Source organism: Pelmatolapia mariae, linkage group LG22 (assembly GCF_036321145.2).
Source record: "Pelmatolapia mariae isolate MD_Pm_ZW linkage group LG22, Pm_UMD_F_2, whole genome shotgun sequence".
NCBI lineage: Eukaryota > Metazoa > Chordata > Actinopteri > Cichliformes > Cichlidae > Pelmatolapia > Pelmatolapia mariae.
In genome coordinates, this window is record NC_086245.2 from 23,479,532 (window position 1) to 23,506,919 (window position 27,388).

At 42.2% G+C, this 27,388-nt stretch overlaps 1 protein-coding gene across 4 annotated transcripts in view; it reads left to right on the forward strand.

Moving 5' to 3' along the window:
* The window catches only part of col16a1 (collagen, type XVI, alpha 1), a 108,499-nt gene that overhangs the window by 69,824 nt on the left and 11,287 nt on the right, over positions 1 to 27,388 (forward strand). For 2 of the 4 annotated variants that reach the window (XM_065471142.1, XM_065471143.1), the window contains exons 11-50: positions 557 to 592; positions 686 to 736; positions 1,037 to 1,069; positions 1,240 to 1,284; positions 2,850 to 2,888; positions 3,005 to 3,067; positions 3,960 to 4,004; positions 4,093 to 4,188; positions 4,498 to 4,536; positions 5,359 to 5,403; positions 5,525 to 5,560; positions 5,658 to 5,780; positions 6,451 to 6,486; positions 6,904 to 6,939; positions 7,161 to 7,286; positions 7,541 to 7,585; positions 7,954 to 7,989; positions 8,075 to 8,128; positions 9,252 to 9,302; positions 9,389 to 9,532; positions 10,568 to 10,603; positions 11,497 to 11,604; positions 11,917 to 12,039; positions 12,133 to 12,186; positions 12,286 to 12,327; positions 12,695 to 12,730; positions 12,816 to 12,869; positions 12,976 to 13,044; positions 13,137 to 13,190; positions 13,590 to 13,616; positions 14,603 to 14,656; positions 14,960 to 15,004; positions 15,183 to 15,254; positions 16,031 to 16,084; positions 19,567 to 19,617; positions 19,709 to 19,828; positions 20,025 to 20,066; positions 20,151 to 20,222; positions 20,349 to 20,393; positions 21,122 to 21,166. In XM_065471142.1, the coding sequence (XP_065327214.1) occupies positions 557 to 592; positions 686 to 736; positions 1,037 to 1,069; positions 1,240 to 1,284; positions 2,850 to 2,888; positions 3,005 to 3,067; positions 3,960 to 4,004; positions 4,093 to 4,188; positions 4,498 to 4,536; positions 5,359 to 5,403; positions 5,525 to 5,560; positions 5,658 to 5,780; positions 6,451 to 6,486; positions 6,904 to 6,939; positions 7,161 to 7,286; positions 7,541 to 7,585; positions 7,954 to 7,989; positions 8,075 to 8,128; positions 9,252 to 9,302; positions 9,389 to 9,532; positions 10,568 to 10,603; positions 11,497 to 11,604; positions 11,917 to 12,039; positions 12,133 to 12,186; positions 12,286 to 12,327; positions 12,695 to 12,730; positions 12,816 to 12,869; positions 12,976 to 13,044; positions 13,137 to 13,190; positions 13,590 to 13,616; positions 14,603 to 14,656; positions 14,960 to 15,004; positions 15,183 to 15,254; positions 16,031 to 16,084; positions 19,567 to 19,617; positions 19,709 to 19,828; positions 20,025 to 20,066; positions 20,151 to 20,222; positions 20,349 to 20,393; positions 21,122 to 21,166 (2,382 nt within the window). The remainder of the gene's footprint in view (positions 1 to 556; positions 593 to 685; positions 737 to 1,036; positions 1,070 to 1,239; positions 1,285 to 2,849; positions 2,889 to 3,004; positions 3,068 to 3,959; positions 4,005 to 4,092; positions 4,189 to 4,497; positions 4,537 to 5,358; positions 5,404 to 5,524; positions 5,561 to 5,657; positions 5,781 to 6,450; positions 6,487 to 6,903; positions 6,940 to 7,160; positions 7,287 to 7,540; positions 7,586 to 7,953; positions 7,990 to 8,074; positions 8,129 to 9,251; positions 9,303 to 9,388; positions 9,533 to 10,567; positions 10,604 to 11,496; positions 11,605 to 11,916; positions 12,040 to 12,132; positions 12,187 to 12,285; positions 12,328 to 12,694; positions 12,731 to 12,815; positions 12,870 to 12,975; positions 13,045 to 13,136; positions 13,191 to 13,589; positions 13,617 to 14,602; positions 14,657 to 14,959; positions 15,005 to 15,182; positions 15,255 to 16,030; positions 16,085 to 19,566; positions 19,618 to 19,708; positions 19,829 to 20,024; positions 20,067 to 20,150; positions 20,223 to 20,348; positions 20,394 to 21,121; positions 21,167 to 27,388) is intronic. The other 2 variants (XM_065471146.1, XM_065471145.1) reach the window with 2 other exon arrangements.

The following is a 27,388-nucleotide window of genomic DNA, read 5'->3' on the forward strand; positions in this document are numbered from 1 at the left end:
AAAGAGAGAAGTGGGAGAATTACACATTGTCTCTGTGCTGTTACAGCCCTCTTCACAGCACAGTCACAGCTTCAGCCTATGTGCAAACCTTCTGTTAGTATGAAGGCAAGGCTCCCAGAAACACAGGACTGGGGATTTGGCTTTAATTACTCGCTTCTGCTAAAAATGCTTCAGTTATTTATAATGGTAATCCTTATTTCCTATGCATGTGCCTGTGAGTGTGCACGCGAGTGTTCGTGCGCAGGCGTGTGTGTGCCCTCCTGTGATGAGCAGCTGGTCTGCTCACTCCTGTGCTGTGGGAATCAGACATTCCTATTGATCTCCATCTCCCATGGGAGGTGTGTGTGTGTGTGTGTATGTGTACACGTGTGTGCCCACCTCTCCTTCCCTTTGACTGCGTACTGTAGAGCAGAATTCGATTTGTATTTGTGCAACAGTGCCACTGCCAGGTGACAAATGGAACTGCAACATGCATGTCTTATTCAGGCACACAGCAGGTCCTTCAGTGGATGTTAAACTCATATAATAATAAATCTCTGTTTCTCTGTGTCTGTAGTGTGGGGGGTGTTTACTCCTGAATAGGGAAGAAAATGTAAGGATCTCTGATCTTTACTTTCTCTTTCTTTCTATTTAAAGTGGTATAAAATCAGGCTGGTGGGTGACTGAGCATTTTTGTGTTTTGCAGGTTGTAAACTTCGGCGGGGTTGCCGGGTTGAAAGGTGAAAAAGGGGACCGGGTGAGTATGAAGGATTACAACAAAGAATAATGACATACAAATATATGTGTGGGTTTTTTTTTTGGGGGGGGGGGGGGTTGGCGTAGTAAGACTAATATCAGAGGTATGAGCAATGCGATCGCTTGTGCCTAGACATGTCTGCTTCGGCGCTTTAATATTGCTGTAGTCCAATACGATGTAGGCTGTTGACCAATTACCATCTAGGTGGTACGCATTGTTCGGTGTTCACTGATTCTATTCATCACCCACATCATTGTTCATTGCCATCATTGTTCTTTCTCTACCTCTCTCTATTTTCAGGGTGATGACTGTTCTGGCTCCCATTCAGGTCCAGTAAGTTACTTTTCCATTGTGTGTCACACTCACCCCACGCCATGCTTTGTGGAAAGGCATTGTTATTTGGGTTGGTTTTTTAGTTATTTGGCATGCAGTGCAGTGAGCCTGAAATTTTGGCCAAATATGGTCTATGATTATACATGCCAACCAAGTGTCTCTAACCTCAGTGCACAGAAGGACCCAAGGGGCAGAAGGGAGAGAAAGGCGAGTCGGTGAGTGCCAATACTCTGCTACAGGTTACAGCAGCACCTTCCACTGCCCTGCTGACCCCCTAGCTATTTAGTTTGAGCTTTATTTGAAACCTCATTTTCCAGCATCCTTTTCCCAGTATTAATTATGCAGTGGGAATGATGGTGTGCTTTGTATGTTTATTTACTTGGTGAGTGACTCACCGAATTTGCATGAAAGTATATATGCAGGGCTTGGTTTCTCAAAGGATAGATTTGACTAGTTTAAAGAGTTAGATCAGCTTTAAATTTTATCCTTGATTAGTATGAAGCAGGTCAGACCCATCAATCCATTTTCTACCGCTTAGTTGGCTTCGTGTCAAGGGGGCAGCATTCTAATCAGAATCGCCCAGACCTCCCTTCTCCATGGCCACTGCCTCCACCTCTCATAGAGGTATAGAAAGGCATTACCAAGCCAGCTGAAAGACATAATCTCTCCATCTTGTCCCAGGTCTGCCCTGGGGTTTCCTCCTGGGTGGTCATGCCTGAAATCCAGGCGGCATCCTGGCCAGATGCCCGAACCACCTGGACCGGTTCCTTTCAATGCAGAAGAGAAGTGGCTCTATTTTGAGCAGCCCCTCGGGATGACTGAGTTCCTCACCCCTCCTCCAAGGTTGAGGCCAGGAACCCCCGTAGGAAACTCATTTCTGACATTTGTCTCTCACTCTTGACATTTGTGGGCTCACTCTTTCGGTCACTAGCCGTAATTCGTGGCCACAGGTGAATGCAGAAAGTTAGAGCGTTGCACAAATATAAAGACTGACTTGACCGCCTACCTTTAGGCTAGCAAACCTTAAGACTCAGACTATCAGCAGCACCCAACAGGGCAGAAGAGAATAAAATAAAATCGGGTGTATTTTAGGTTTAAGAAACATAAACACCAGTAACCCTACTTTTACATTTATTCACACATATGTTGCCAGTGCCTTCTCTGCAAATCACATCATGAATTCACAAGATTAGGCAGGAAGTAGACCGTTTCATTCTGATCTGATGTCACACTTTCCACTGATTATCTCTCAAAAAGCACAATTTTTTTCTTCTTAGTTCCATCTGTGTTACTTGGTTGGGTGTGATCACTCAGTCAGCACTTTATTTTTTTATGTTGTTGTTGAGAAGTCTTAATTTATCCAATATTTATTACAACACATTCCTGCTTAAGATAGTCAAGGTCTAACGTGTTTTGTGCAGCAGATGAAGAATTTGAATTAGTTTGATCTAATCCATCCACAAAATCCATCTTTGCTTTGTGAAACCAACCCCCGGGTCTCTGTTTCTATATTAAATTTAGATTCTCAACAATGAGTTGCGTCTGATTAATATGCAGCATATAGAGCCATTCGGACTGCTGCTCTATAATGTGCTCCTGTTTCTCAAGTTGTTTGTTTGTGTGTCCAAATGGGGCATGTGGGCCCTGCTGGTAGCCCTTACCGGTTGCCAACTGGTCACTGTGTTGTTTTGCTATGCTCCAGTGGTGTGTGTGGCTGTTTAGAGTTTCTTTAGAGCCAGGTCATTGATCTGGGCCTTGTCTCCATTTGCTCTCTCCACAGGCGACCCCTGCCAACTGGGGCGAAGCAGCTGGGTACAAGGTGAAGAGCTTAAGAAACTTTTGGTGATGAATAATAAAGATATGACTTTTTAATGATCATCTAATTAAAGTCTAACCTCTTGCTTTTTCATTCCTCACCCCCCTCTGATTCTCCAGGGAGACAAAGGTCAGAAGGGTGAGAGGGGTCCACAGGGTCTGACAGGCACCCCAGGAAAGGATGTAGGTGTTTTTGTATTTGTTGGTTTTACTTCTTTTTGCTTTCAAATTAGAGCGTTAGAATCAGCCAAAGTACCTTTCAGGCTTGAAATTTAGAGTTTAGCTTTCAATCTACATTTTCAATAGCACAAACATGAGTGCACACTCACAAACATACTAATTCATTCACGCACATCCACTTATGCAGCCACTTTTATCAAGCTGGAGCGGATATTCAGTAAACTCACACGGTATTACTATTTAAGCTCAGGCGCCCATTGATATTTATCCCCCCCTCCTCTCTCTCTCCCATTGCGTTAAGTCGGCCTGTTAATGCCTGTTAGATTAGGCTAGAGCAACAAAGCTTGCACAATCAATGCTGCCTCATTGACTGTGCTGTTCGTCTCTCACACAGGCGGGCGCCTATTCAGGAAGACTTAAACCTTTTAATCTTCCCTGTTCAGTGCAGTGATCCTGTAGACGCATAAAAAGTTTTGAGGAACAAATTACGACATGTGTGTGCTCTGAGATATTCCCCTGGTTTCAGCGTCAGACGCGCACTCACGTTCACCGGGCTAAGTGCTTGTTGTGGCCAGATGGATTTGGTGGAGGATAGATTTTCTTAAGTCTCCCATCCATCTGACATTGTGAATATGAATGTGCTGTTGATGTGACTTGAATCAGGCAAGGAGAAAATATTACGTATGCACCACTGAAGACGATACATCTTACAGTCTCTACATTTCTCCCGTTTTTTCCTATTTCTCAGACAAGGAACATCAGACAAATGGGGGAAAACAAGTGTCTTTAAAATTTATGAAGACATTTTGCAGATAAATTTCAACACAATTTGTTTGATTATTCAGAGTTGGCACTGATGATGGCAATTCTCTTTTTCTCTGTCACCTTTTCCCAGGGTCGAGCAGGATCGGTCTGTGTGGTCGGCCCCAAGGGACAGAAGGTCTGTCTGCATCACGTCTACAATTAACCTGTCACATTCTTGCAGTCCAGTTTGCATTTAAGAGATATGTTTTGAAATTGTTTCCTAGGGTGTCCCTGGTATGGTAGGTCCGGAAGGATTGGCAGGAGAGCCAGGAAGGCCGGGACTTCCAGGCCTACCAGGGGTCGGAAAACCAGGTCCTCCAGTGAGTACGCTTTTTAATTAAAGAACTGGTCACAGAAAGCAGAAGAATGATATACACAATTACTGGACAATGTCCTTGCACTGATTATCTTAATGTCCTTATCCTCATTTTAGAAATGGCTTCTATTTGACCAAAGTGTGTGTGTGTGTTTTTTTTTTGTTTGTTTTGTTTTTTTAGCCATTGCTCTCAGAAATACATGGCAGGATGTGGCAGAATGCTTTCTTTTGATCAGATTGCTCCTGATTAAAGTCTAAAAGCATCTTAGGAAGTGCATTTTAAAAGATTCATTTCCTTTTTTTTCCTTCCCAGGGTCCTCCTGGTGAACCCAGCGGTGCAAAAGGAGAAAAGGTAAGCTTACATTTTGGCAAATGACTTATTATTGTTATAATAAGATGTCCCTTTTGCTTTAATATATGAAGCATTCAAGGCCATGGCACTCGAGTGTCTTTGTATCTCAGAAGGTACCACTGCAGCTACTATTACCATTAGCATTAGCATTCACTAACTTATAAATGAATACATTTAAAAGATATGTGCAAGTATTTGTTAAGAAGATACTTGTTAAGAAGGGGGGGGGGGGGGAATTGGTAGTAAGGAGTTTGAAAAGTTGAGAGTAACTTAAAGTTGTTGAAACAACTAAACAAATAAGTACTAGTTAGCTAGCTAAATATTTCAAATAGTTAGCTAAAAGTAAGGTATAAATGTTTAACTAAAATGTGTGACATATCTACCTAATTAATAAATGAACACTTGAAACTATTAGCTAAAAGTTAAACTATTAGCCAAAGTTAATATGCGATAGTTGAAATGGCGACTTTTTAAGCAAGCGATATAAAAGTTTGCTTAAATTAATGGACAAACAACTGAAATGGTTAATACATGTAATTAATAAATAGGTAAAACCATGATACCTGACTAAGTATCATGGCGTTAAATAGGCTAGTAAGCAGAAAAGTAATTGAAAATGCAATGTTTTTTGCAACATAATAATGTAAATGCAGTGGTTTTGAGGATACTCAAGGTCCTGTCCCAGTGTAAATGCTTTATGCAAATCCTGCTTGCAAGTTGTTAGTTGATGGGTTGCACATCAAGAACCAGCAAAGGCAAAAAGAAATGTCTTATTGCTAAAAAAAAAAAAAGCTTTCTGTAAAAGAGCTGTTGTATTTACAGGGCGATAAAGGAACTTCAGGAGAAGATGGATTCCCTGGAGAACCAGTGAGAGACTTTTTTAAACATTGATTAGTATTCTGTAATGTATGGATGGGCTTCCAATGGACATGATTTGAACTTTGAGCCGATATGTCAGTGTTTGAATGAGATTGTGCTGTTTTCAAAGGGTCCAAGAGGACCACCTGGATATAAAGGAGAGAAGGTAAATCTTGTAAACACTATCTTTAATCTCTATATGCATTTTGTCTGAGTCCTCTCTCATCATCACATTGTACGTCTGACTTGCGTTAAATCTTCAGGGTGACCCATGCGAAGTGTGTCCAGTGCTGCCTGCAGACATAGGCAACACAGTGGCTTTGCAAGGGAAACCTGGCCCTAAAGGAGAGCCCGGATTACCAGGGATAGGAGAGAGAGGACCGCCTGTAAGTAGCGCGCTTGACCGGAATGTCATCTGCGCCTGACCGGAATGTTAAGTTTACCATTTTTTTTACGATCTTGCTACATTTCTTTATTATGGAGTTGTAGCTGACAATTGAACCTTGAGCACACTTTTTTTTTTTGATAACGCATATATTTTATTTTTCTTATCATTCAGAGGGAAAGTGTGGCATTTATGTCTACCTTGGGCTTTTATTTGCCCTTGTAATTCTCACAGTATTGCAGCAGCTCAAGGGGAGAAGGCGTGATATGCTGTCAAAAGTTTATCCTCCAAGGCAAAGGGCTTTTTCTTAATGTAATCTTAACTCGTCTCTCTGTTTCTCTAGTGAGTCGGGACTCGGCACCCTGTGCACTGTGTTTCTCTTTCTGTTCATTCCGCATCTTCCCACTTACCCCAGCAGGTGAAATAGAGAATGATTTGTGGTGGGGGAAAAAAGAATATAAATCTCAAGCCTTATGAGATTCACTGTGCAACGATTTCCAATAGTGCCAGTATCCATCTGTCATACCTGGTTAGGGCAGAAGGAGAACGAGGTAGAGCAGCAGAGAGGGAGAGGGGAGATATGACCTTACTCTCACAAAGTTGAACTAACATTCTTGCTTCTAGATAATTCCTGTTCTTCCCACCTCTTCCCTTTTCTCTGTATTTAACAGGGTCTTCGAGGTGCAGATGGCAAGGAAGGACGGAAGGTATTGAGCCCCCCCCCCCCATGCATTTACAGCTTATGGTTCATTCATATTCTGTGGAAGCGTGGCCTATTCATCTGCATTCCTACACATTCAGATATGCTAACATCAGCACTGTAGAAGACTCCCTCCTAAAGCAGATGCAAGCCAACCAGCAGTACTGAACTCAAAGCAAGGAACAAAAGAGACGAAAGTCAGCGCGCACACACTTTCAACACTCCTTCACATGGCTATCTAAGTGGGTCAATTCCCAATGCATGTATGTGCAGGACTGATATACTCCCATATCTGCCTAATTGTAATGGCCAGAATGCTTCCAACGCCATGCTGAGACATGACATGACAAAGCAAGCCTACTTGTCAGGATGCGCTCGGTCTAATATGCCTTCTTGACTGTTGTCTTTTTGTATGTTTTGGCAGGGAGAACCAGGATCTGATGGTACCAAAGGCGAAAAGGTCAGCTCTGTGTCTTTTTTATGTTTGAGGCTAAACAGTTACTTGTTTCCACAAGTCTTGCAGCACCAGAATGTTTTTAACCTTATTAATGTGATTTATTTTTTTCCATGACTGGCAACTTGTTTGACTGGGCCAAAGAACCAAATGAGTCTGTTCTGATTATTCGTTCAAGGCAGTCTGTGACCCACTCTGAACTTCCCTGCTCCGTCTGTGTGATTTAGGGAGAGCCGTGTTCTGCGTGCCCCACTCTCGGAGAGTTTTCTAACTCTGTCCCCGGTGTCATGACCCAAACCCAACAGCAAAAAGGCGAGAAGGGAGAAGCTGGAATTGGGCAGAAAGGAGAGAAGGTAAGCCTATTTACGAGGGATTAATGTGATTCTGGTGATCAATAAGAAGCAAATTGGACACAAAGTTAAAAACAACAACAAAAAAAAGACTTTGGAGCTACTAAGGGGAAGCAGTGATATTTAAACTGATTGGATAATTGGGTTGTTTGACTATACTCCTATTGCTGATTTTGTCACTATATTTGCTCGCATGTGTGTGCATTGATAAGTACCTTAATTAAAATGATATATTGTCCACTTTTTCTCCTACACAGGGGCAGCCGGGAGATGTAGGGCCGGCTGGTCTTAGAGGAGAGCAGGTAAGTCGCACAAAAAGAAACATGAACAGAGTAGGTGACCTCAATAGCAGACAAGGCTTACATAAGGGGAACTCACTCAGTAGGTTTCTGAGTGAAGCTCTTAATAGACTTCATGAGGAAGATAATCACAGCAGTGCACTAATTTTAGTGCCCCAGACTGTTTGCCATTGGGATTTTCCTCAGTGGGAAACTTATTAGTGAAGAGCTTAGGTAGTCAAAAGCCAATTTTTAATTTTTTTTTTTTTTTTGACATGGCTGCCTGTAGGGTCTGTACTATCAAATGTGAATTACCAATTGAAAAGACCCATCCATTTTTATTAATTCTTAAAATTTAGATTGTGATTTTTTTTTCTTCCACTCGACTGCAGGGTAATCCAGGCAGCAGAGGAGCTGATGGAAAGACCGTAAGTTCAGATTCAGTTCTTTTGAAGCATCATTTTTGAATGACATCCCGATTTACTTAAATCATAAAATGTGCCCACGTGACAGGGAAAACCTGGATCAAGGGGACCAAGTGGCAAGGATGGACATAAAGGTGAAAAGGTAGGAAAATATGTCAAAACCTGACATATTTTGCCAAAAATATGTCAGGTTTTGGATCCCTTTTGATGGCCAAGATTTAAAAAACAGACTTACCTTTTTATTCAATATAATCCAAAGTGAGTGACTGAGCCCATTAACCCATCAGGAAAGTGTTTACAGAGGTTAATACAGAAAGTGTAGACTTTTATAAGACCAGATGTCTTTTTGCAACCACAGCTATGGCCATTCGGTGGCCTTCTGATAGAAAGCATGTTTAAGGCTCTTCTGCATTGGCTTAATCTTTCCACCTCAGAAGATTAGAAGATTAATGTTTTCTACTGTCTATGTGTACCACTTTGGTGCTTTTCCTAGCTCGCTAAAGTAACACCTTGGTACTCTTTTTAGTTTGTTGAATTAACACGTTTGCACCCTTTCTATCTTGCCACGTTAACACGTTTGTACTTTCTCAAGCTCACAAAGTAACACCCTGGTACTCTTTTTGGCTCACTAACAGAACATTAGCACACTTTCCATCTTGCTAAATTAAAACCCTAGTACCCCTGCTAGCATGCTAAAATAACACATGAAATTGACATGAAAGCTGTAGCTGTAGTTGTGATAATAACTGCCAAGAATATGAAAATATATACTAAATATAAATATGTACTTCCCACAATATAATAAGCGAGAACTGTGCCCTAACCTGTGAATGTTTAGCATGAGTTAAATGTAATACATCACAGCTGCAGAAGTTAGCGATTTAGATTAAAAGTAGCATTAGCATATAAACTCCCAATGTTTCCTGGCACAAGTTAAGAGTATGGAATCTTCATTCTCTATGTTCACCATCCAAGTTTGTTAATGTCAGCATGCATGCTATTAAAAGAAGAACGACACTATATTCCATGTCTCCTACTGAGACAAAAAACCTTTCAAGTCTACCTTCCAAGCTTTATCTCATAAAAAATATCTCAAGTTGGACTTTAACAAGTGGTATTATTTTCAGCTAGAGGTTCTTCACTCCGAAATCCTCTCCATTTCTTACTACTGAGTGTTTATATAACCATGTATAATTTTACAGTAACACTGGTTTATATGTTATGTTATTCCAAGGTTTTTTAATTTTACATTTATACATTCTAAGGGAGAACAAGGGCAGCCTGGTGTTAGTTCTCCGGGCCAAAAGGGTGAGAAGGTAAGTACAGATGTATTTGTTGGTTTTGTATCCTTTAATGTTGTTATTATGAAAACTCATCTCGTTGACTCCCTTGCTTTCCCTAGGGCGAGTGCGGTGTGTGCAAATCATCAGAGGTTGGCCGGATACCTGCTAATATCAAAATGCCAGTGGGAGCAAAAGGCAGTCAAGGTGAACCAGGCCCTCAGGGGCCACCAGGACCTCCAGGTCTTGGGGCTGAAGGCAAACAGGTATGTTTGCACTATCAGAAAAACATATCCATCACACTGATTCGAAGCATCTTTTTGGAATCCAAAAACAGCTTCACTTTAGATTATTCTAATATGTTCATGTATTGTTGTCTTCTTTTCAGTCAGGAAAAATTACAGAAACTGTGCAGCGTATTTTACTGTATTGCTGCTAAAATAACTGCATCTTCAAGAAACATGTAGATGGAAGTGCTAATGACAGGGCAGCACCTTTTAAGACCTTCTTGGCTTTGTTTGTAGAGAGCACTACGGTATGAAAGAAGGAATAAAATATTTATTTATATAGTGCCAAATCACAACAGCAGTTGCCTCAGGGTGCTTTATATTTTTAAGGTAAAACCCCTACAGAGAAAACCCCAACAATCAGATGACCCCCTTATAAGCAAGAACTTGGCGACAGTGGGACAGAAAAACTCCCTTTTAACAGAATGAAACCTCTATAAATCCTTAAAAAGAAACAATGCCACTTGGCTAAATTAGCATGTAACAGTGACATAGCTTGCAACCAAACCCAAGAACAAACAAAAATGGAAACAGCACCGCACACACTATTACTTCCATAACTGATCTTCATCAGAATTAGTAACTCAAATCGCATTATGCAAATTCCACAAAACCAATGCAGCTTCTTTCCGATCTTTGCAGAGTAAAAAGGATTAAGCATTATCTTGATGAGTGAGACTTTTAAGATACTGAAAGATTGTGCCTCAAGGGTGCGTCAACCCATAATACTTATTGTACAAATCGGCTATACAGCAAATCTCCTCTTACCACAGAAGTGCTACTAAGTATAATAAATCTCTTTTGGCTTGTGTCATCCCTCCCAATTACATGCTGTTTGCTTCTGTGGTTAGCTCTGTGTCAACAGTTTTTATTTTATCTGAATGGATAGAGGCTCCCACAGTATTTGCAGATGACTGCACATGTGTTTTGAAAGTGCACGTGCATGTTTGTGTTTCTACCTGTGTGCATGCATTTTTTTTACATTTTTACATCCTCTTTTGTTTGCCTTTACAGGGTCCATCGGGGCTGCCTGGTGCCAAAGGAGAAAAGGTAAATTACTCAGTAATGTCTCCTATGGTTTGACCTAGTAAGTTAAGAAATTAAACCCCACATATGAAATCTACAACCATTCTGTGACACTTACCCAGTGCCCACATAACCAAAGCAGTATGCCTTAAATAACCTGACAAAATGAGACTATTTGGAGTTTTTGGTGGCCTTTAGAGGCAGCCAGCCATTCTCACATAAGCACAGGCCAAGGATGTCTGGAGGAATCCCACGCCGCGTATTAAATATTGTGCTTATTTTAGATCACAGAATCCGTGTGGTGGAACATTCGCATCACTTTACCTATAAAACCGAGAAATAAATCTCCCAATAGCAGAGCCAAGCTGCCTTAAATTACCTTGAAAGTCATCCACAGGAATCACTCTGCTTCAACTTCAAAGTGGAGGAAGATAGTTACCGGAATACTGAGATTGATTTTTTTTTTCCACATAAACACAGATCAGACAAAAATACTGGCCTGGTTGATGTTGGGGAGGGAATTCTTAGCTACCCTGTGGAGCTGTCTTGTAAATACTCAAAGGTTTCCAATTAGTGTAAAACTGCATTGTGGGTATTGGTGGCATCCACCATACGTGTACATTTTCTTTCTCATAAGATCGCAAAACCTTTTTAATTAATATCATGCATTATTCACGTCTGTGTTTGCTCACTAGAAATCTTCTTCTCCACTACCTTTGATGATACAATTCATGCTGCAGCCAGCTGTCAATAAGTATCATAGCATGAAACCATCAGAAAGGTTGCATCACTCACAGTCTTGTAGTTGTTCTTGGTGGGAAAAAAAAAGAAGCCTGCCTAGAATTCATTTTGAGCATTGTGCACACTAAATACAGGTCACTGCCTCTCCTTTTAACAATGTATTTCAATTTAACCAGGGTGAGCAAGGAGATCGAGGAGAGAATGGATTAGATGGAGCTACAGGAGCCCCAGGACTGCCTGGAGACCCTGGTCGGGATGGCCAACGGGGCTTGAAGGGAGAAAAGGTAGTTTAGCATTCCTGGACCTTTACCTTTCATCCTCTGATGCCAGTGCCAGTATAAAATGTGTCAGTCATGTCCCTGTACCTTAGAGATCTAATTTGTTTTTTTAAATGGACTTAGCTTTTGTCTCTCCATCCATTGAGAGCATCTATTACATATTAGGAAATAGGAGTTAAAAATTGATGCTGATTAGCTAAATGGAGACACAGAAGTTGGAATGAAGTTTGATTCGTCCTGAGCTACTTGGATTATCATTTTGGATTTGTTGATTTGCTTTTATTTTATTTATTTATTTATTTTTTTTTTTTTTTGCAGGGGGATGCGTGTACCAGCTGCCCTTCTGCTGGTGCTGTGGTGGGTGACGGTGTAGCTGTGCCAGGCCCCAAAGGAGAGAAAGGAGACCCCGGCCCCCCAGGAGAAGGAAAGTCTGGCAAAAATGTAAAGGCACTTGTTTATAAGTGGATATACTTTAAGTTCTGTGCTGTGAGAATTGCACATGATATGCTTGCTTTTTTTTTTTTGTCATTTCAGGGAAAGCCAGGTTTGCCTGGTGTGCAGGGCCCCATCGGTCCCAAAGGAATCAAGGTGTGAATTCCCATTTATTATATTATCATGTTTATAAATAAATATGGATGACTGATTCACTGTCAATCTAATCTCTGTTATGTTTTTTGTCGTCTATAGGGAGAAGTCGGAGTCCCAGGAATTGGCCTTCCAGGACCACAAGTAAGGCTGACGTCTCCTGAGGAAAAAAAAAAAAAAGCCATCTGGATCAAGTTTGATGTTGACATTTGAAACAGCTGTTAGACACAACACTCACGCAGCTCCTAGGTGGATGCTGTTTTAATCTCACTGCACCAAATTCCCCGTGACATCAGCGATTAGAGTTTTACGGCCTCGCAGATCTGACAGTGGAGTTGTAAATAATCGCCATAAAGTAATTTGGGAGTTTTCTCTCTCAAATCCTTTGATCTCCCGCGGAATAACAGCTCATTGATTTGTCAGTCTTTGTCCATATCTTTGCTCTTTTCTCCCCAGACTTTGTTAACCTTCAGATTCTTTTTTGTTGTTGTTGTTTGTGTTTCCATCATAGGGTGAAGAGGGACCAAGAGGACTCCCAGGACTTGTAGTAGGCTTCTCCTATTTTTAAAGTGCTTTGTTATTTCTTTACACTGCATATGTAGACTTTAGTCTAATCTAATCTTTTTGTACAGGGACCTGCTAGTGCCAGAGGATCACCTGGGCCTGCTGGCCCTGCAGGGGAGAAGGTAGCAGAAAAAACAAGTGGCTTAAACTCTAAATTGCCTTTGTACAGTTACATAGGACCATGTGAACCCTCTTTAAACTTATGTGTTGGGTTTTTACTGTTCACAGGGCTCCAAAGGTGACTCTGGACTTCCTGGACCACCTGGTCCCCTGGGCGTTGGAGTAGCAGGCCCCCCGGTATGACGTAAATATGTCTTTCTGCCTCTCCATATGATGTAATGCCTTTATGTTTTCAAACACGCTCTCCTATTTCCTTTTTTGACCCACAGGGTAGAGATGGAGCCCGCGGCTCCACGGGACTGCCAGGAGCTGATGGAAGACCTGTGAGTTGTTCATTTAAAGTCTGTTTCAATCACATGTTTTTCACATTTTTTTGTTACTTATGAATCTGCAATTCAGAGAGTTGTCAGAGAAATTCAAGTGGCAAACTCGAGTTGTTGCCCGTGCGTTAGCGTCTTTTCAGACTTTTAATTTTCTTTGCGCTTCTTTGGGAATTGTCCTTGATTTAGGCATCATTTGTAACCAAGGATGTCTGCCTCGATCCATAACAGAGGCGATGTCTGCTCCCATCTCATCCTCCGTCCCCTGATCTGCTCTCAGCTCACTGCCCCGTGAGCTTTCTTCTGAAACAACAAAGCAAGAGTAACTAAGTGTTTGTCTTTGTGTGTGTGTGTCTGTGTGTGTCTGTGTGTGTGTGTTTGCTCTGTCTCCTTCTCTTGCAGGGACTTGATGGAGCTAAAGGGGACAAGGTAAGTCTACCGTTTTGTTTGGATGAAGGAAACTGGAGGGGTTTTAATATAAAGGGGGTGGAACAGATGGTAATCACAAGAGATGGCTCAACACCCCACTACCACACCAGCCTGGCCCAATCCCCTGTCTCACACACACACACACACACGTGCATACACACACACACACATGTACGTGCACGCACCGGCCTCAGGGCACATATAGAGTAGCAGTGGAGGTGACAAGTGTACTGTTGCTGGCAGACAAGAGGAGTTTTGGGGGCCTTAAGAGAGAGCGTGTGCGAGACTATTAATTACTGAATTCATCAGAGCCACTGGTCCAGACTGTCACCGAGCGGGTGGGAGAGATGAAGACGTGGCAGAGGCAGAGTTTAAGGGTTGGGAGGGGTATAAGATGTGGGGGCAGAGTTGTTTGTGAGGGCTGAGGTGAAAAGAAGAATAAAGTTAAGAAAGAATAAGAAGTTGAAAAAAAATCCGAAAACAGAAAAAATGTGCAAGAGGTAACTTAGCCTTTATTCTGTGGATTTATTAAGACTCTGTGGCTCATGCATACTCTGGAATATAGTGAGAACAGATGCATATGAAGAGATATTATGTGGTTTCCTCTTATATGTTAACTGTATTTGTGTAATTGTACAATTGCATGTTCATTGTATATATGCAAAAGTTAAAGCTTTTTGGGCAATTTTGTGTATTGCTGCACTTTATATTCCTGACATAGTATAAATTAAAAAAAAACAAACAACAACTTTAAATCCCTGCCAGTTACAAGTGTCTTTGTAACACATCAAGATTTAACAAAACGGAACAAAAGCGCCACGAAAGCTGAAAGAGTTCTGGCTTTCTTCCTGTAACAAGAGCAGTTTTAATCTTGAATGAGGGCTCGTTTTTGCAGCCTGTGCTTAAAATCGTGCCAAGCTTCACTTCACTGTTTGATTCTTTTTTTAAAGGTCTGCTCTTTGGGATCTTTTTTATGTATATTTCAGGGTGAACCTGGAGAGTGCAGCTGCCTAATGCCGCACACGGGCGTAGGCGGACCTGTAAGTACACCCACGCTGGAATCACCACATGTGGACAGGCAAATTCATCTAAAGTAGAGAGAGCGTTGCTGCTCATTGCATGTTTTAAGTGCACAGGTCGGATGATTTGGTACGAGTCCAAAGGTAACATGTTGAGAAAAAAGGAACTGCTGAGTTTTTTAAATTTCTTTTTCTTTTTTTTGCTCTTCCACAGTTTTCTGTAGTTTGACATTTGTTGTGTAATTCTTAACATCACACTGTGTGCTTTCACCTTTGCTTGCGAGCAAAGGTGCATCTCTGATTTTGACTATTCTTGCCTTGCAGGGAGCTCCAGGAACTCCAATAAACACGTGGCAGCCCGGGCCTCAGGTCTGATCTGTCAGCCGAGCCGTCCTGTATGACAGCTTAGGCTTTGTGTGAACGCTCTGTGTCTGTTGTTATCTTGCAAACTTTGTTTGGAAAATCGCAGCGCTCGTCTCCTTTTTTGGGGGGTTTCACTGTCAGACTATGATGTAATCATTTGTGGTCCTCCCTTCATATGTTGCAGGGTCCCCCAGGACCTCCTGGCCCACCTGGACCCCCTGGGCCTCAGGGAGTTATTGGAATCCAAGGACCTCAGGTATAAGCGAGAGTGCAAGTAGGATGGTCAGGGGGAGGGGTTATGTCTTTGCTTCAATTCAGAAGCTGCTTCATTATGCTGAATTGAAAAAAAAGAAGCTACTTATGTAGGGTTTGAGCTTGGGCAATTTGGGTTCATAAATAAGGCTTTAACGTGCTTCGCATTTTCATGGGTGAATTAAATCCATATTATGCATGTAGGAAATGAACTGTCATTATATAAAGTATGCGTGCAGTAGCTTGGACACAAGCAGGTTAAGGATCAAATCAAGTTTAAACTTCAAAAATGCACTAACCCATCTGGTGCTTCGAGCTTTAACCCATGTGGGAAGCAACTGAGCAAGCTTTCTGAATGTCAGTCAAGACATGAACAGTTATTTGAAGGTCTGGCTTTAAATACACCAAATGATGCAAAGCTTACTCAAAGTATGAATTTGGCTCATTTGTGAAGTTTTTTTCTTTTTCTTCATTTAAACAGACCTTCAAATAAAGTGATGCTCTGATCTGTGCTGCAAGAGTCAAAGGCGTAAGAAACTTTAGAAGTGACTGGGTTGGAGATATCATGTCTTTGAAAAGAGTGCATTTGTTTTTTGTTTTTTTTAAATTCAGTAGTGTTCCGAGATTTTTTTTTCAAGTTTCATAAGACATGGCCGGAGAGGGAAGAGGTTTCGTCATTTTGGCACTGCCCCTTTGACTCTGCCTTTACCATTGGTGCCGATGGGAGTGGCTAGCCCTCGATTGGCAACAAACTAGTTCAACCTCAGTTCCTTCTTTCAGGGTATCCCTGGAAACGACGGGCTACCGGGGAAACCGGGTTTGCCTGGAAACATCGTAAGTAATAATAGAGAAAAAGGAGGAGAGGCGGCTCTTATCTGCTGATTTGAGATCTGGGGCCTTGTGTATAAATGATGCAAAAGCACGAAATGAATACATATGGCAGGAAGTAGAATTATATATAAGATATTCCCAAAAAGGGAAGACTCATGAGTTTATTTTCTAAACATTTAGTTTTTCACAAACTTTATTACATCATGATTAAAGTGGTTTATATACTCTGCCCCAAAATGTGCTGTGTTTGTTTTTGTTGAATTCTGTATTTGAAGCACAAATCCTGCTTTTCTGCTTTTAAATTGAAACTGCTGATGCGATGGAAGGAAGTTTGGTTTTTTTGTTGGACAAAATTAAAAGGTGGCATGTAGGTATCTAGCTCGTACAGTATAAAGTGGAGAAAAGAATTATTTGAGCACTTGCTGAATTCACAAGTTTGCTCACTTACAAAGGAATTATAATTTTGTAATTTTTTGCTAGTTTCATTTTACTGGAGAGACGGAATATAAACAGAAAATCCATAAAAACACATTAAATAAAAGTTATACATTGATTTGCATGTCACTGAATGAAATAAGTATTTGTTCCCCAATGAAGACCACATTTCTTGTAGTTGGTCACCAGGTGTTTTTGGGCCACTCCTCTTTATGGAGACCCTCAAAATCCTTTAAGTTTCTTGGCTGCTGTTTGGTAACTTGAAGCTTCAGCTCACTTCACAGAATTTCTCTAGCACTGAGGTCTGGAGACTGTCTAGGCTACTCCATGACCTTAACCTGCTTCTTCTTTAGCCACTTCTTTGTTGCTTTTGTGGTTTGTTTTGGGTCATTGTGATGCTAGAAGACCCATCCACGACCCATCTTCAGTGTTCTGCTTGAGGGAAGACTTGTACTTGTGCTGCAAGATTTCAGTCCATTACAGCGAAGTGTGTTACCAAACGGTGTTCTTGGTCACTGTGGTCCCATCTGGATTCAGATTACTAACATGCTCCTCCCGTGTAGTTTTGGAATGATCCACCACCTTTCTCATGACCATCCACACCCCAAGGAGCTCTAGACCCAGGGCGATTGACTGTTATTTTATATTTCTTCTATTTATGAATAATTGTAAATTAAATGGATGACATTGATTTTATGGACAGGTGTGCTTTATGAATATAATGTGCTGAGATCTGGAGTCTCTGTAATCGATTGGCTGATTGATTCATTGTAATCTACAGTCAATCTGTGGGAGCCAGAATTGTGACTGGGTTGTTGGGGATCAAATACTTATTTCATTTTCTGGATTTTTGGTTTATAATCCATCTCTCTCCATTAAAATGGACTACTATAAGAGTAAGAGACTGTTCATTTCTTTGTAAGCGAGCAAATATAAATGCAGCAGGGGATGAAATAATTATTTCCCCCACTGTGTATGCCTGCATGCTTCAAGATGACTGACTGAGTGCTAGGCTGTTCCTTTTCTAGCCTCAGGTGTGTTTGAAAATCTCTGAAGGTAATTTCTTTTCTCATGACAGTAAGTGCAAGGACAAAGACAAAGTGGTGAAATAAGGTGTTGCGAACTAATCTGTGCTTTCTGATTCTTCTGCATATGCTGTCAGTATTGCTTTCTTTCAAGTCTGTTTATAACTTAATTTAATTTTAGGAACACCGATGATGATCTCCAGCCAGCTCTCAAGGGCAACTTAACCTTCAATGCAGTATTTTAACAAGTAGTTCAGTGAAGAATAGAAATGTCCTACTTTTTTAAAAATATATTATCTTATAGAAACTGCAGACAAGTGTTGAATACGAGCACATAAAGCACGGTCTGTGCATACACGCAGTCACAGTCTGCTTGGAAATCGGGGAGGGAAGAGTTGTAGCATAAGCCTCCAGTGGAAAAGTTTGAACTCTGTCCTCCACGCGCTCACCTTTGCACAACACATTTGTCCAAATTTGCATTTTGGCACATGCCTTTGCAGCGTGGCAGAAGTAAGCATTATTCCTATAACTGACGTAAAATTATACATGCAAAAATTATAGAGAACTTTCTTTTGAGCGAGCCTGTTAATGCACGAGGCCTCGTTTTAGCTCAAATAATCACCGATAGCGTGCGGCATAAAATAGCCTTCACAGCTATTAGCTCCAGTTTGAACAATGTCAAATGGGTTTGTAATGACTTTGAAACCAGGCCAGGTGCTATTGACAGACTCACTCAGTGGAAAGGGTCCCACTGCTTTGATAGGGTGCTGACCGCCTTTCACAGTAGATGCGATGGGTGTGTGTAATGAGCAGTTGTGTTTCAGGATTTATAATAACTGGAGATTGTCACTCTGTTGTGGAATTTGTTTATCTCTCTGAGTTTGAAGTTTTTCTCTTTTGGACTTGATTTAATAGAAAGAAAAAAATGAGTTTTTGTTCTCTCTCTCTGTGTCTCTTTTTTTAATATTGCATCCTGGCTTCATCCCGGCTTTCTCCCACAGTCCAAAAACAAGCATGTTCTAAAGTGACCTGTCCAGGGCGTACCCCCATCTCTTGCCCAGCAAAAAGCTCTCCAAGGCTCCAACCCCCCCATTGGAGTTTAAAGAATGTAATGATTGAGCTCACGTACTGTGATAGGAACAAAAATTTAGTTCTCAGCTTGGATGTGTCTCTCGCTTGAAATGCCTTCAGTTCTGGAGCCTCGGTAATTTGTTTTGTTGTGACATTGTGCGGAATGAGATAGTCATACACAGACATATTGTTTGCAAAGGTTGTGACAGTTTGTACCAGGTTTCTGCAGCTTTGGGTGATAAAGCAGCCCTCGGTGATAAAGTGAAGTGTACCCCATCAAGTGTGGAATTTCAACAACTCTGTGAAATTGTATTTGTACAGCAAAATAGCAAGACAAATACTAGAAAATGACAGTGACAACAAGACTATGTTTGGTCGGCTAGCAGACACAGTTGCCACCGGAAAGTTTGTGACTTAAGCTAAACCTTTACCGCAGCAAACTGTTGACTTGCCTAACCACTATCTGCCAGCTTAGACATTATTAGTAAATGTTTGCAACTTTCTTACTTTGACGGACCAATTTTTTTTTTTTGTATGAGAATGACCCTCCTATGTGGGTCTGTTTTTTCTGGCAAATTTAATATGCGGTACTCAACTGGTACCAGGGTACTGCGTTCAATTTCCAGTACAAGTCTGTACAATAAACGTCTAAACAATAGAAATTTATTGTACAGACTGTCTATACAATAAATGTTACTATACCTTACCAAAGGGATTTTGCATTGTACTCTTGCATTATTAAGAAATAATGGTATTATGACATTATTTAATTGTTAAAGTAACTTGGCTTAGTTACAACATTGTCCTTGAACTGTGCTTGGAAAACATGAAGTAATTTTGTTTTCTCTCAAATAAGCCAGAGCAGAGTCGGTGGCTGTAATGTGGGTGGTCATTTTTAAGTTTAATGTTTAAAATCACATTCATGGAATTTCCATCTCCATGCCTATTCTGCAGCCTTACACTGGACCAAACCAGCTGCCTCGAGACTCCCCGGGAAGTCAGGATGTAAGTTTAACATTAAAACTTTCATGTAATGGGAATGGCACGGCGTGTTTGGGTATACACATGTGTGCTTGTTTCATTGTATATGACACAGGATGACTGCGAAGGGGGATGTTCCCAAGGGTTGCCAGGGGTGCCGGGGATGGCTGGTGCCAAGGGAGAAAAGGGAGACCAGGGCAGGCCTGGCGTAACTCCCTTGGACAGCTGTGACTTGGTGAGGCTCGCATGTACTCTGTGATTCTCCAGATTCAGAATCATAGGAAATAATAGACCAGCTGCAATTTGTTTGCTAAATGCAAAATGGCAATGACGTTTTGCATTAAATTCTACTGTGCATGGCTTAATGTGGTTGGCTCTCAGTGTGACAGTAAGGCATTGGTCTGATAAGCTGTTGCCCTGTCTGCTTGCAGTGTTTGGAGAGACTGCAGAGCGAGCAGGCAACACAACCAAGGGTTAGTTGAAGTCAGTGCCTGTGTGTTTACAATGACAGAGACTTGCGTGCGCACTTCCTGGTATTTTATTTCTTCATCTCACAGGGCGATCAGCCTTGTGTAGGAACACCTGGAATCCCAGGAATGCCTGGATCACCGGGAACAAAAGGAGATCCAGTGAGTCAGAGTGTCTTCATGTACATAATATAATTTTCTGATGTTTTTCTTTGCCGATCTGTTTTTGTTGTAGTATGTATATGCAAATTACTTTACAGAGATCTTTATTCTTCTTGTTTACTTCAGGGTCCATCCGGAGAAAGAGGCCAAGCGGGAATGCCCGGAAACATGGTAAGGGTTTTAGCTACATTTCAGCTTTAGTTCAGCTTCATCAGAAGTTGATTTGCAGCAGGGTGAACCTACTGTGTTCTGGCTGGTTTTCTTTAATAAAAATCATAACACTAGGAAGCTGTAACAGTGGGCTCTTACTCTGGAATCTTAATCTTTCATATGTATGAGCCTGCATCTCCCATTTTAAGATACTAAGAAAAAGTTTTCCACTACTTTGATGACATCTTTCTCCAACTTACCACTCTGAAAAATCTATTATCAACAGAAAAATGTTCAAAAACTATAAAGTGCATTTTAATCACTGCCTTACATTAGTTTGCCAGTACTTCTGTGAGTGGGAAAAAAAAATCTTTTTTTCCCCTTTTTTCTTGTTATGATTATTGTAGGACAGCACCGTTGGGTTTTTGTCTCAAAGCTTGCAATTGAAGTGACTTGGTGGAGGTTTATTCCTTCCACTTTCCATGAAATCACAGAGCCCCCTGCTGGCCCCAGGGAAAATGTTGCGCACTGGGTGCCATAACACTAAACTCTTAAAGGCTGACTCACACAAACCCACACTAGAGCTCTCTGTTGGCATGCCTAGTGCAGCATTCACCTAATTGTCAGGAACAAATTGAAACCAGCTTAAACAAAAGGGGTAAATTGTTTTTTTTTTTCCTGTGTGTATTCTTGTTACTTTTATGTCTCGGGTGTTTTAAAGTGTTCCTTTCATTATTTTCTATCTGCAGGGACCTCCTGGATTTCCAGGTCCTCAGGGCCCACCTGGTTTACCTGTAAGTTTCATTTAAATTCTCAGACTTCAGTTATTTTCCCATTTTATTTAGCAAAGGCAAAATTTATCAGCCGCACACCCATGATGAATCTTTGATTCCTCTACACCCCAAAGGGTCTGTATTGGATTGAGATGTGGTTGCTGTGAAGGCCATTTGAGTACAGAGGACTTGTCCTCGTATTTAAGAAACTAGTTTGAGATGATTTGAGCTTTGGGCGATGTAGCGTGTAGCATGTTGGTGCGGTGGTTAGTACTGTTGCTTCGTAGAAAGAAGGTTCTGGGTTCAAATCCATCATCTGTGTGGCGTTTGTTCTCCTCTGTGTCTGTGTGGGTTTTCTTCCACGGTTTAAAGACATGCAGTTAGTGAGGCAGGTTAAGTGGCCATTCTAAATTGGACCTAGATGTGAATGGTTGTCTGTTTCTCTTTGTGAGCCCTGCAACAGACTGGTGACATGTCCTACTGTTCACCCTATGACAACTAAGATAGCCTCTAGCCCTCTGCAACTCTGAATTGGATAAGTGAAAGAAAATGGAGCATTATCCTGTGTGTAATACTGTGTGCTAAGGAAACATCTCCCACACCATTATGACACTCGCAGCAGACTCATCAGGCCATTTAGCATTTTTTCCAATCATCTATTGTCCAATTTTGCTGAGCACATGCTAAATGTAGCCTTGGCTAAAACACGTGGCACCCGGTGTAGTCTTCTGCTTCAAGGTTTGACGTGATACTCTTCTGCATACTTTGGGTGTAATGAGTGGTTATTTGAGTGACTATTTCATTTCTGTCATCTCTCAAAGCAATCTGGTATTTCTTCTCTGACCTCTGGCATCGCCAAGGAATTTTCTCACAGAGAACTGCCACTCTCTGGATATTTTCTCTTTTTTGGATCACTCTTTGTAAACGGTTGTGTGGGAAAGCCCAAGCAGATCAGCAGTTTCTAAAATAGTCAGAAACAGCCAGGCACCCAAAGTCACTTAAATGATATTTATTGCGCATTCTGATGCTCAGTTTGAGCTTCAGCAGATCGTCTTGACTACGTCTGCATGACCACAGTCGTGGCTGGCAGTTTTGGCAAATGCACAGTTGTTTGGTTTTGTTCATGCACTTTGCTTCAGTATCACTATACAGTGAAGAATAATTAGAAGGATTTTAAAGACTTTTCTTGGCAAATAAATGAAAAAATCTGGTTTTGACGGTACTTTTGGCCACGACTGTAAATGCACTGAGTTGCTGACACATGATCAGCTGTTCAGATATTTGCATTAATGAGCAGTTGAGCAGGTATACCTAAAAAAGTGGCCAGTGAGTGTATATATATATATATATATATATATATATATATATATATCAAGCTTGAAACATGGATCCCCCGTAGCTGGTTACCAAGATTACGTGAAGTACCCTCAGAAGGTCTGCTAGATGATGTTAATGCAGCACTACGGATGATACCTACAACCACGATTACCGACACTAACAAGCTGATCTACAATACGGCAGCAGTGATCAGTGAGATGCTTGGCTACAAGTTGAACAGCCACAAGGGGCAGTACCCTCCATGGAGAAGGAGGCTAGAGGGCAAGATCAAAGTAGCACGGAGGGAGGTTAGCCAACTAACGGAGTTGCAGAAAGGCGCGACAAAGAAGGTGCATAAGAAATACAGCAAGCTGTCCATACCTGAGGCCTTGGAAACTGCCAAGCAAAGACTCACAGCCTTGGCCAGCCGCTTGAGGAGGTACTCCAGAGAGATAGAAGGCAGGAGAATAAACCAGCTGTTCTCCACAGAAGCAGCAAAGGTGTACTCTCAGTGGCAAGGGAACAATAAGAGAACAGCACCACCAAGGCTGGAGACAGAGCAATACTGGAAGAGCATATGGGAGAAGGACGCAACCAATAACGACAATGCTCAGTGGCTAGTGGATCTGAGGGCAGACCATAGCGACCTCCCTGAACAGGGTCCAGTAACCATCACAGTGGCAGAATCCAAGAAAGGGTCTCCAGTATGAAGAGTTGGACAGCACCAGGGCCTGACATGGTTCACGCCTACTGGCTGAAGAAGCTGACTGCACTCCACGAGCGTCTGGCAGCACAAATGAACCAGCTGCTAGTTAACGAGAGACACCCGAAATGGTTAACCGAAGGTCGGACGGTCCTGATCCCCAAGGACCCCAAGAAGGGACTGGTCCCATCCAACTACCGACCAATAACCTGCCTCAGTACTACATGGAAGCTCCTGTCAGGCATCATATTGGCTAAGATGAACAGGCACATGGGTCAATACATGAGCGGGGCACAGAAAGGGATTGGCAAGAATACCAGAGGCGCAAAACACCAGCTACTGGTAGACAGAACAGTCAGCCGAGACTGCAAGACCAGACTGACCAACCTGTGCACAGCCTGGATTGATTACAAGAAGGCCTATGACTCAATGCCCCACAGCTGGATACTGGAATGCCTAGAATTGTACAAGATCAACAGGACCCTAAGAGCCTTCATCAGGAACTCAATGGGGATGTGGCGTACAACACTAGAGGCCAACTCCAAGCCCATAGCACAAGTCACCATCAAGTGTGGGATCTACCAAGGAGATGCTCTGTCCCCACTGCTGTTCTGCATAGGCCTGAACCCTCTCAGTGAGATCATTAACAAGACTGGCTACGGATACCGACTACGAAACGGAGCAGTTGTCAGCCACCTCCTGTACATGGATGACATCAAGCTGTATGCCAAGAGTGAACGAGACATCGATTCACTGATCCACATTACCAGGCTATACAGCAATGACATTGGAATGTCGTTCGGACTGGAGAAGTGTAGTCGGATGGTAACAAAGAGAGGGAAGGTAGTCAGAACTGAGGGGATTGAACTACCAGAAGGCAACATTGCAGACATAGAGGACAGTTACAAGTACCTGGGGATCCCGCAGGCGAATGGGAACCATGAAAAGGCCGCTAGGAAAGCTGCAACCAGCAAGTACCTGCAGAGGGTCAGGCAAGACCTGTGGAGTCAGCTGAACGGTAAGAACAAGATCCGGGCCATCAACACCTACGCCCTGCCCGTGATCAGGTACCCTGCTGGGGTAATAGGCTGGCCAAAGGAGGAGATAGAAGCCACTGACATAAAGACAAGAAAGCTCCTTACCATGCATGGAGGGTTTCACACCAAGTCCAGCACCCTGAGGCTGTGCGCTAAGCGGAAGGAAGGAGGCCGGGGACTGGTGAGTGTCAGCACCACAGTCCAGGATGAGACAAGAAACATCCACAAATACATCACGAAGATGGCCCCAACTGACAGCATGCTCAGTGAATACCTCAGGCAGCAGAAACCCAAGAAAGAGGAGGAAGGCGAGGAACCATCATGGAAGGACAGGCCCCTGCACGGTATGTACCACCGGCAGATAGAGGAGGTGGCTGATATCCAGAAATCCTACCAGTGGCTGGACAAAGCTGGACTGAAAGACAGCACGGAGGCACTAATCATGGCAGCACAGGAACAAGCACTGAGCACAAGATCCACAAGATCCATAGAGGCTGGGGTCTATCACACCAGGCAAGACCCCAGGTGCAGGCTGTGTAAAGATGCCCCTGAGACAATCCAGCACATAACAGCAGGGTGCAAGATGCTAGCAGGCAGGGCATACATGGAGCGCCATAACCAAGTGGCCGGCATAGTATACAGAAACATCTGTGCCGAGTATGGTCTGGAAGTTCCGAGGTCAAAATGGGAGACGCCCCCAAGGGTGGTGGAGAATGACCGGGCTAAGATCCTGTGGGACTTCCAGATACAGACGGACAAAATGGTGGTGGCTAACCAACCGGACATAGTGGTGGTGGACAAACAGAAGAAGACAGACGTAGTGATTGATGTAGCGGTTCCGAATGACAGCAACATCAGAAAGAAGGAACACGAGAAGCTGCAGAATACCAAGGGCTCAGAGAAGAGCTCGAGAGGATGTGGAGGGTGAAGGTAGCGGTGGTCCCCGTGGTAATCGGAGCACTAGGTGCGGTGACTCCCAAGCTAGGCGAGTGGCTCCAGCAGATCCCGGGAACAACATCGGAGATCTCTGTCCAGAAGAGCGCAGTCCTGGGAACAGCTAAGATACTGCGCAGGACCCTCAAGCTCCCAGGCCTCTGGTAGAGGACCCGAGCTTGAAGGATAGACCGCCCGCAGGGGCGAGATGGGTGTTATATATATGACATTTCTTAATTGTTAATACTAGCATTTACGTGTAGTGTGTAAGTCATGGCTGGTTAGGCCACTTAAGGGGGAATTAAGAGGAAGAAAAGAAGATAGAGCTTTTTTATTTTCTTTATCCTTTGCTTTTTCTGTAAAATCAGATCATCGCTACAGTTTTACGTTTTGCCTTTAAGCTGTTATTTTATTTTAAGTTCAGAAGGAGAATTACTTGTAATTTCAAATGACTCGCACAAATCTGATAAATGTCCGAAGGCCTAAGTACCCTTTTGCTTATTCGCAATAACAGGTTATGCAATGGATTTGTTTTGTGTGTTTGTTAGACGGAATGCTCAAAAGGTTATGGATCAAATTGCGTAACACTTTTACTAGAGCTGAGGCTTGGCCCAACTTAAACGGGGTAACATTTTGCAGGAAGTTCACATCATACCTTTACAAACTTTACATATAATGTTCGCTCCTTAATAAAGGTAAAATTCATTACATTTTCTGTGCAAAAGTGGAGGAGTAGGAGTACAAGTACCTCAAATCAGTGCAGTGAAGCTGCTTCCCAACACTGTTCTAAAGCCGTGAACCAATTTTCTGTTTATTTACTTATTGGTCTTTTCCCCTGAATTGTGGATCCTCCCACTTTTAAATCAAAGCCTCCCTTGTTTATTCCGTCTTGCGCCATCTCCCCATCCCCGTGTCCTTTTCTGTGTGGCTCTTTAATGAAAGTTATGTCAGATGAGGAAACGATTTGGTTCTCTCTCTCTCTCTCTCCAGTTGTTCAATTATTCCCCCATCTAAGTGATGGAGAGTTGCACTGCTGTGCAGACGCAGCCCTCCCCTTCCCCTTTTCTCCTCATACAGATTTATTGCTTTAGGAGAATAGAGATGCTAAATGAGTGAGCCATGTGAGCACTGCATGGAGTCCATTTGTGGTGTAGTATCGCTTTATAGCAGGTGTTAGCCTCTGCTGTGTGCAGCAGTGTGTCTGTTTGTGTTGTTTGTGAGAGGGTAAGAAGTGTTACCCTGCTGTTGAAAACGCTGCTTATATTCAGTAGTTAAGAAGTTTCTGACAATGACGGGAAACCAATCACAGGGTTTCGTCTTGGCTCGATGTAGGCTTTTGCAGGTGTAGATTATGAACAGCGGTAAGCACGATCAGAGTATAAACTACCTCACAATCAGGCAGTTGCCTAATTGTGAGGTAGTTTTCTCTCATTTCTGACCATTTGCTTTACAAACTGTCTGTTTTGCGGAGGTAAAGGAAATCCCAGCTGACGAAACTGTCAGACACTGTGTAATAACTGATCATGAGTACTCTCATATTAAATGTACAGTAAGTAATGCGAGCAGTGTGTATTCATTAATCGCACTGAGGCAAAAGTACAGACTTGAGACTCTGGAGTCTTCTGTTGGATCTGTGTGATGTCAAAGAGGCGGTCGTCTCAGGCATGCAGCTTGACCCCACAGCTTGACCCAACATATAGGGTAGCCAATCAAAAGAAAGTTAGCTTAAAGAAAGAAATATTAATAGAGCTTGTTTCTGATGGAAATTGAGCTTTGTGGGCTGCACAAGCTATAAGATAAATATGGGTTATTTTTAGAGCCTAATTGATAAATGGTTTTTAAGATCAATACCGATATTTGATCATTTCAAATCGATATATCGGCTGATATTTTTTCCCTCTCACACCTAAAAATTAACAGTTTTCACTGACATTTGGTATTCTTAGTTATTTATGAGTTCTTGCAAAAATAACATGAATTTTCAAAATAATCTTGTTTTACTGTCACATCAAGTTGTGGATTACTCCTTTACGCTCTACCCGGCTCTGCTGGCATCAGCTGGTTGTTTGTTTTTTTCAATGTGCTACAGCTGGTGTCTAAAAGCTTTTGTAAGGTCAATATTTGTTAGTTCAAATTTCCACCTGAAACACGGAGGATGGGATTTCAAGGCAAGTGTCTGGATAATATGTTGAGTAAATTTTAAAAAGTTCCAAAGAAATCTCTTTATATATGTATTTATAATGATTTTCTCCC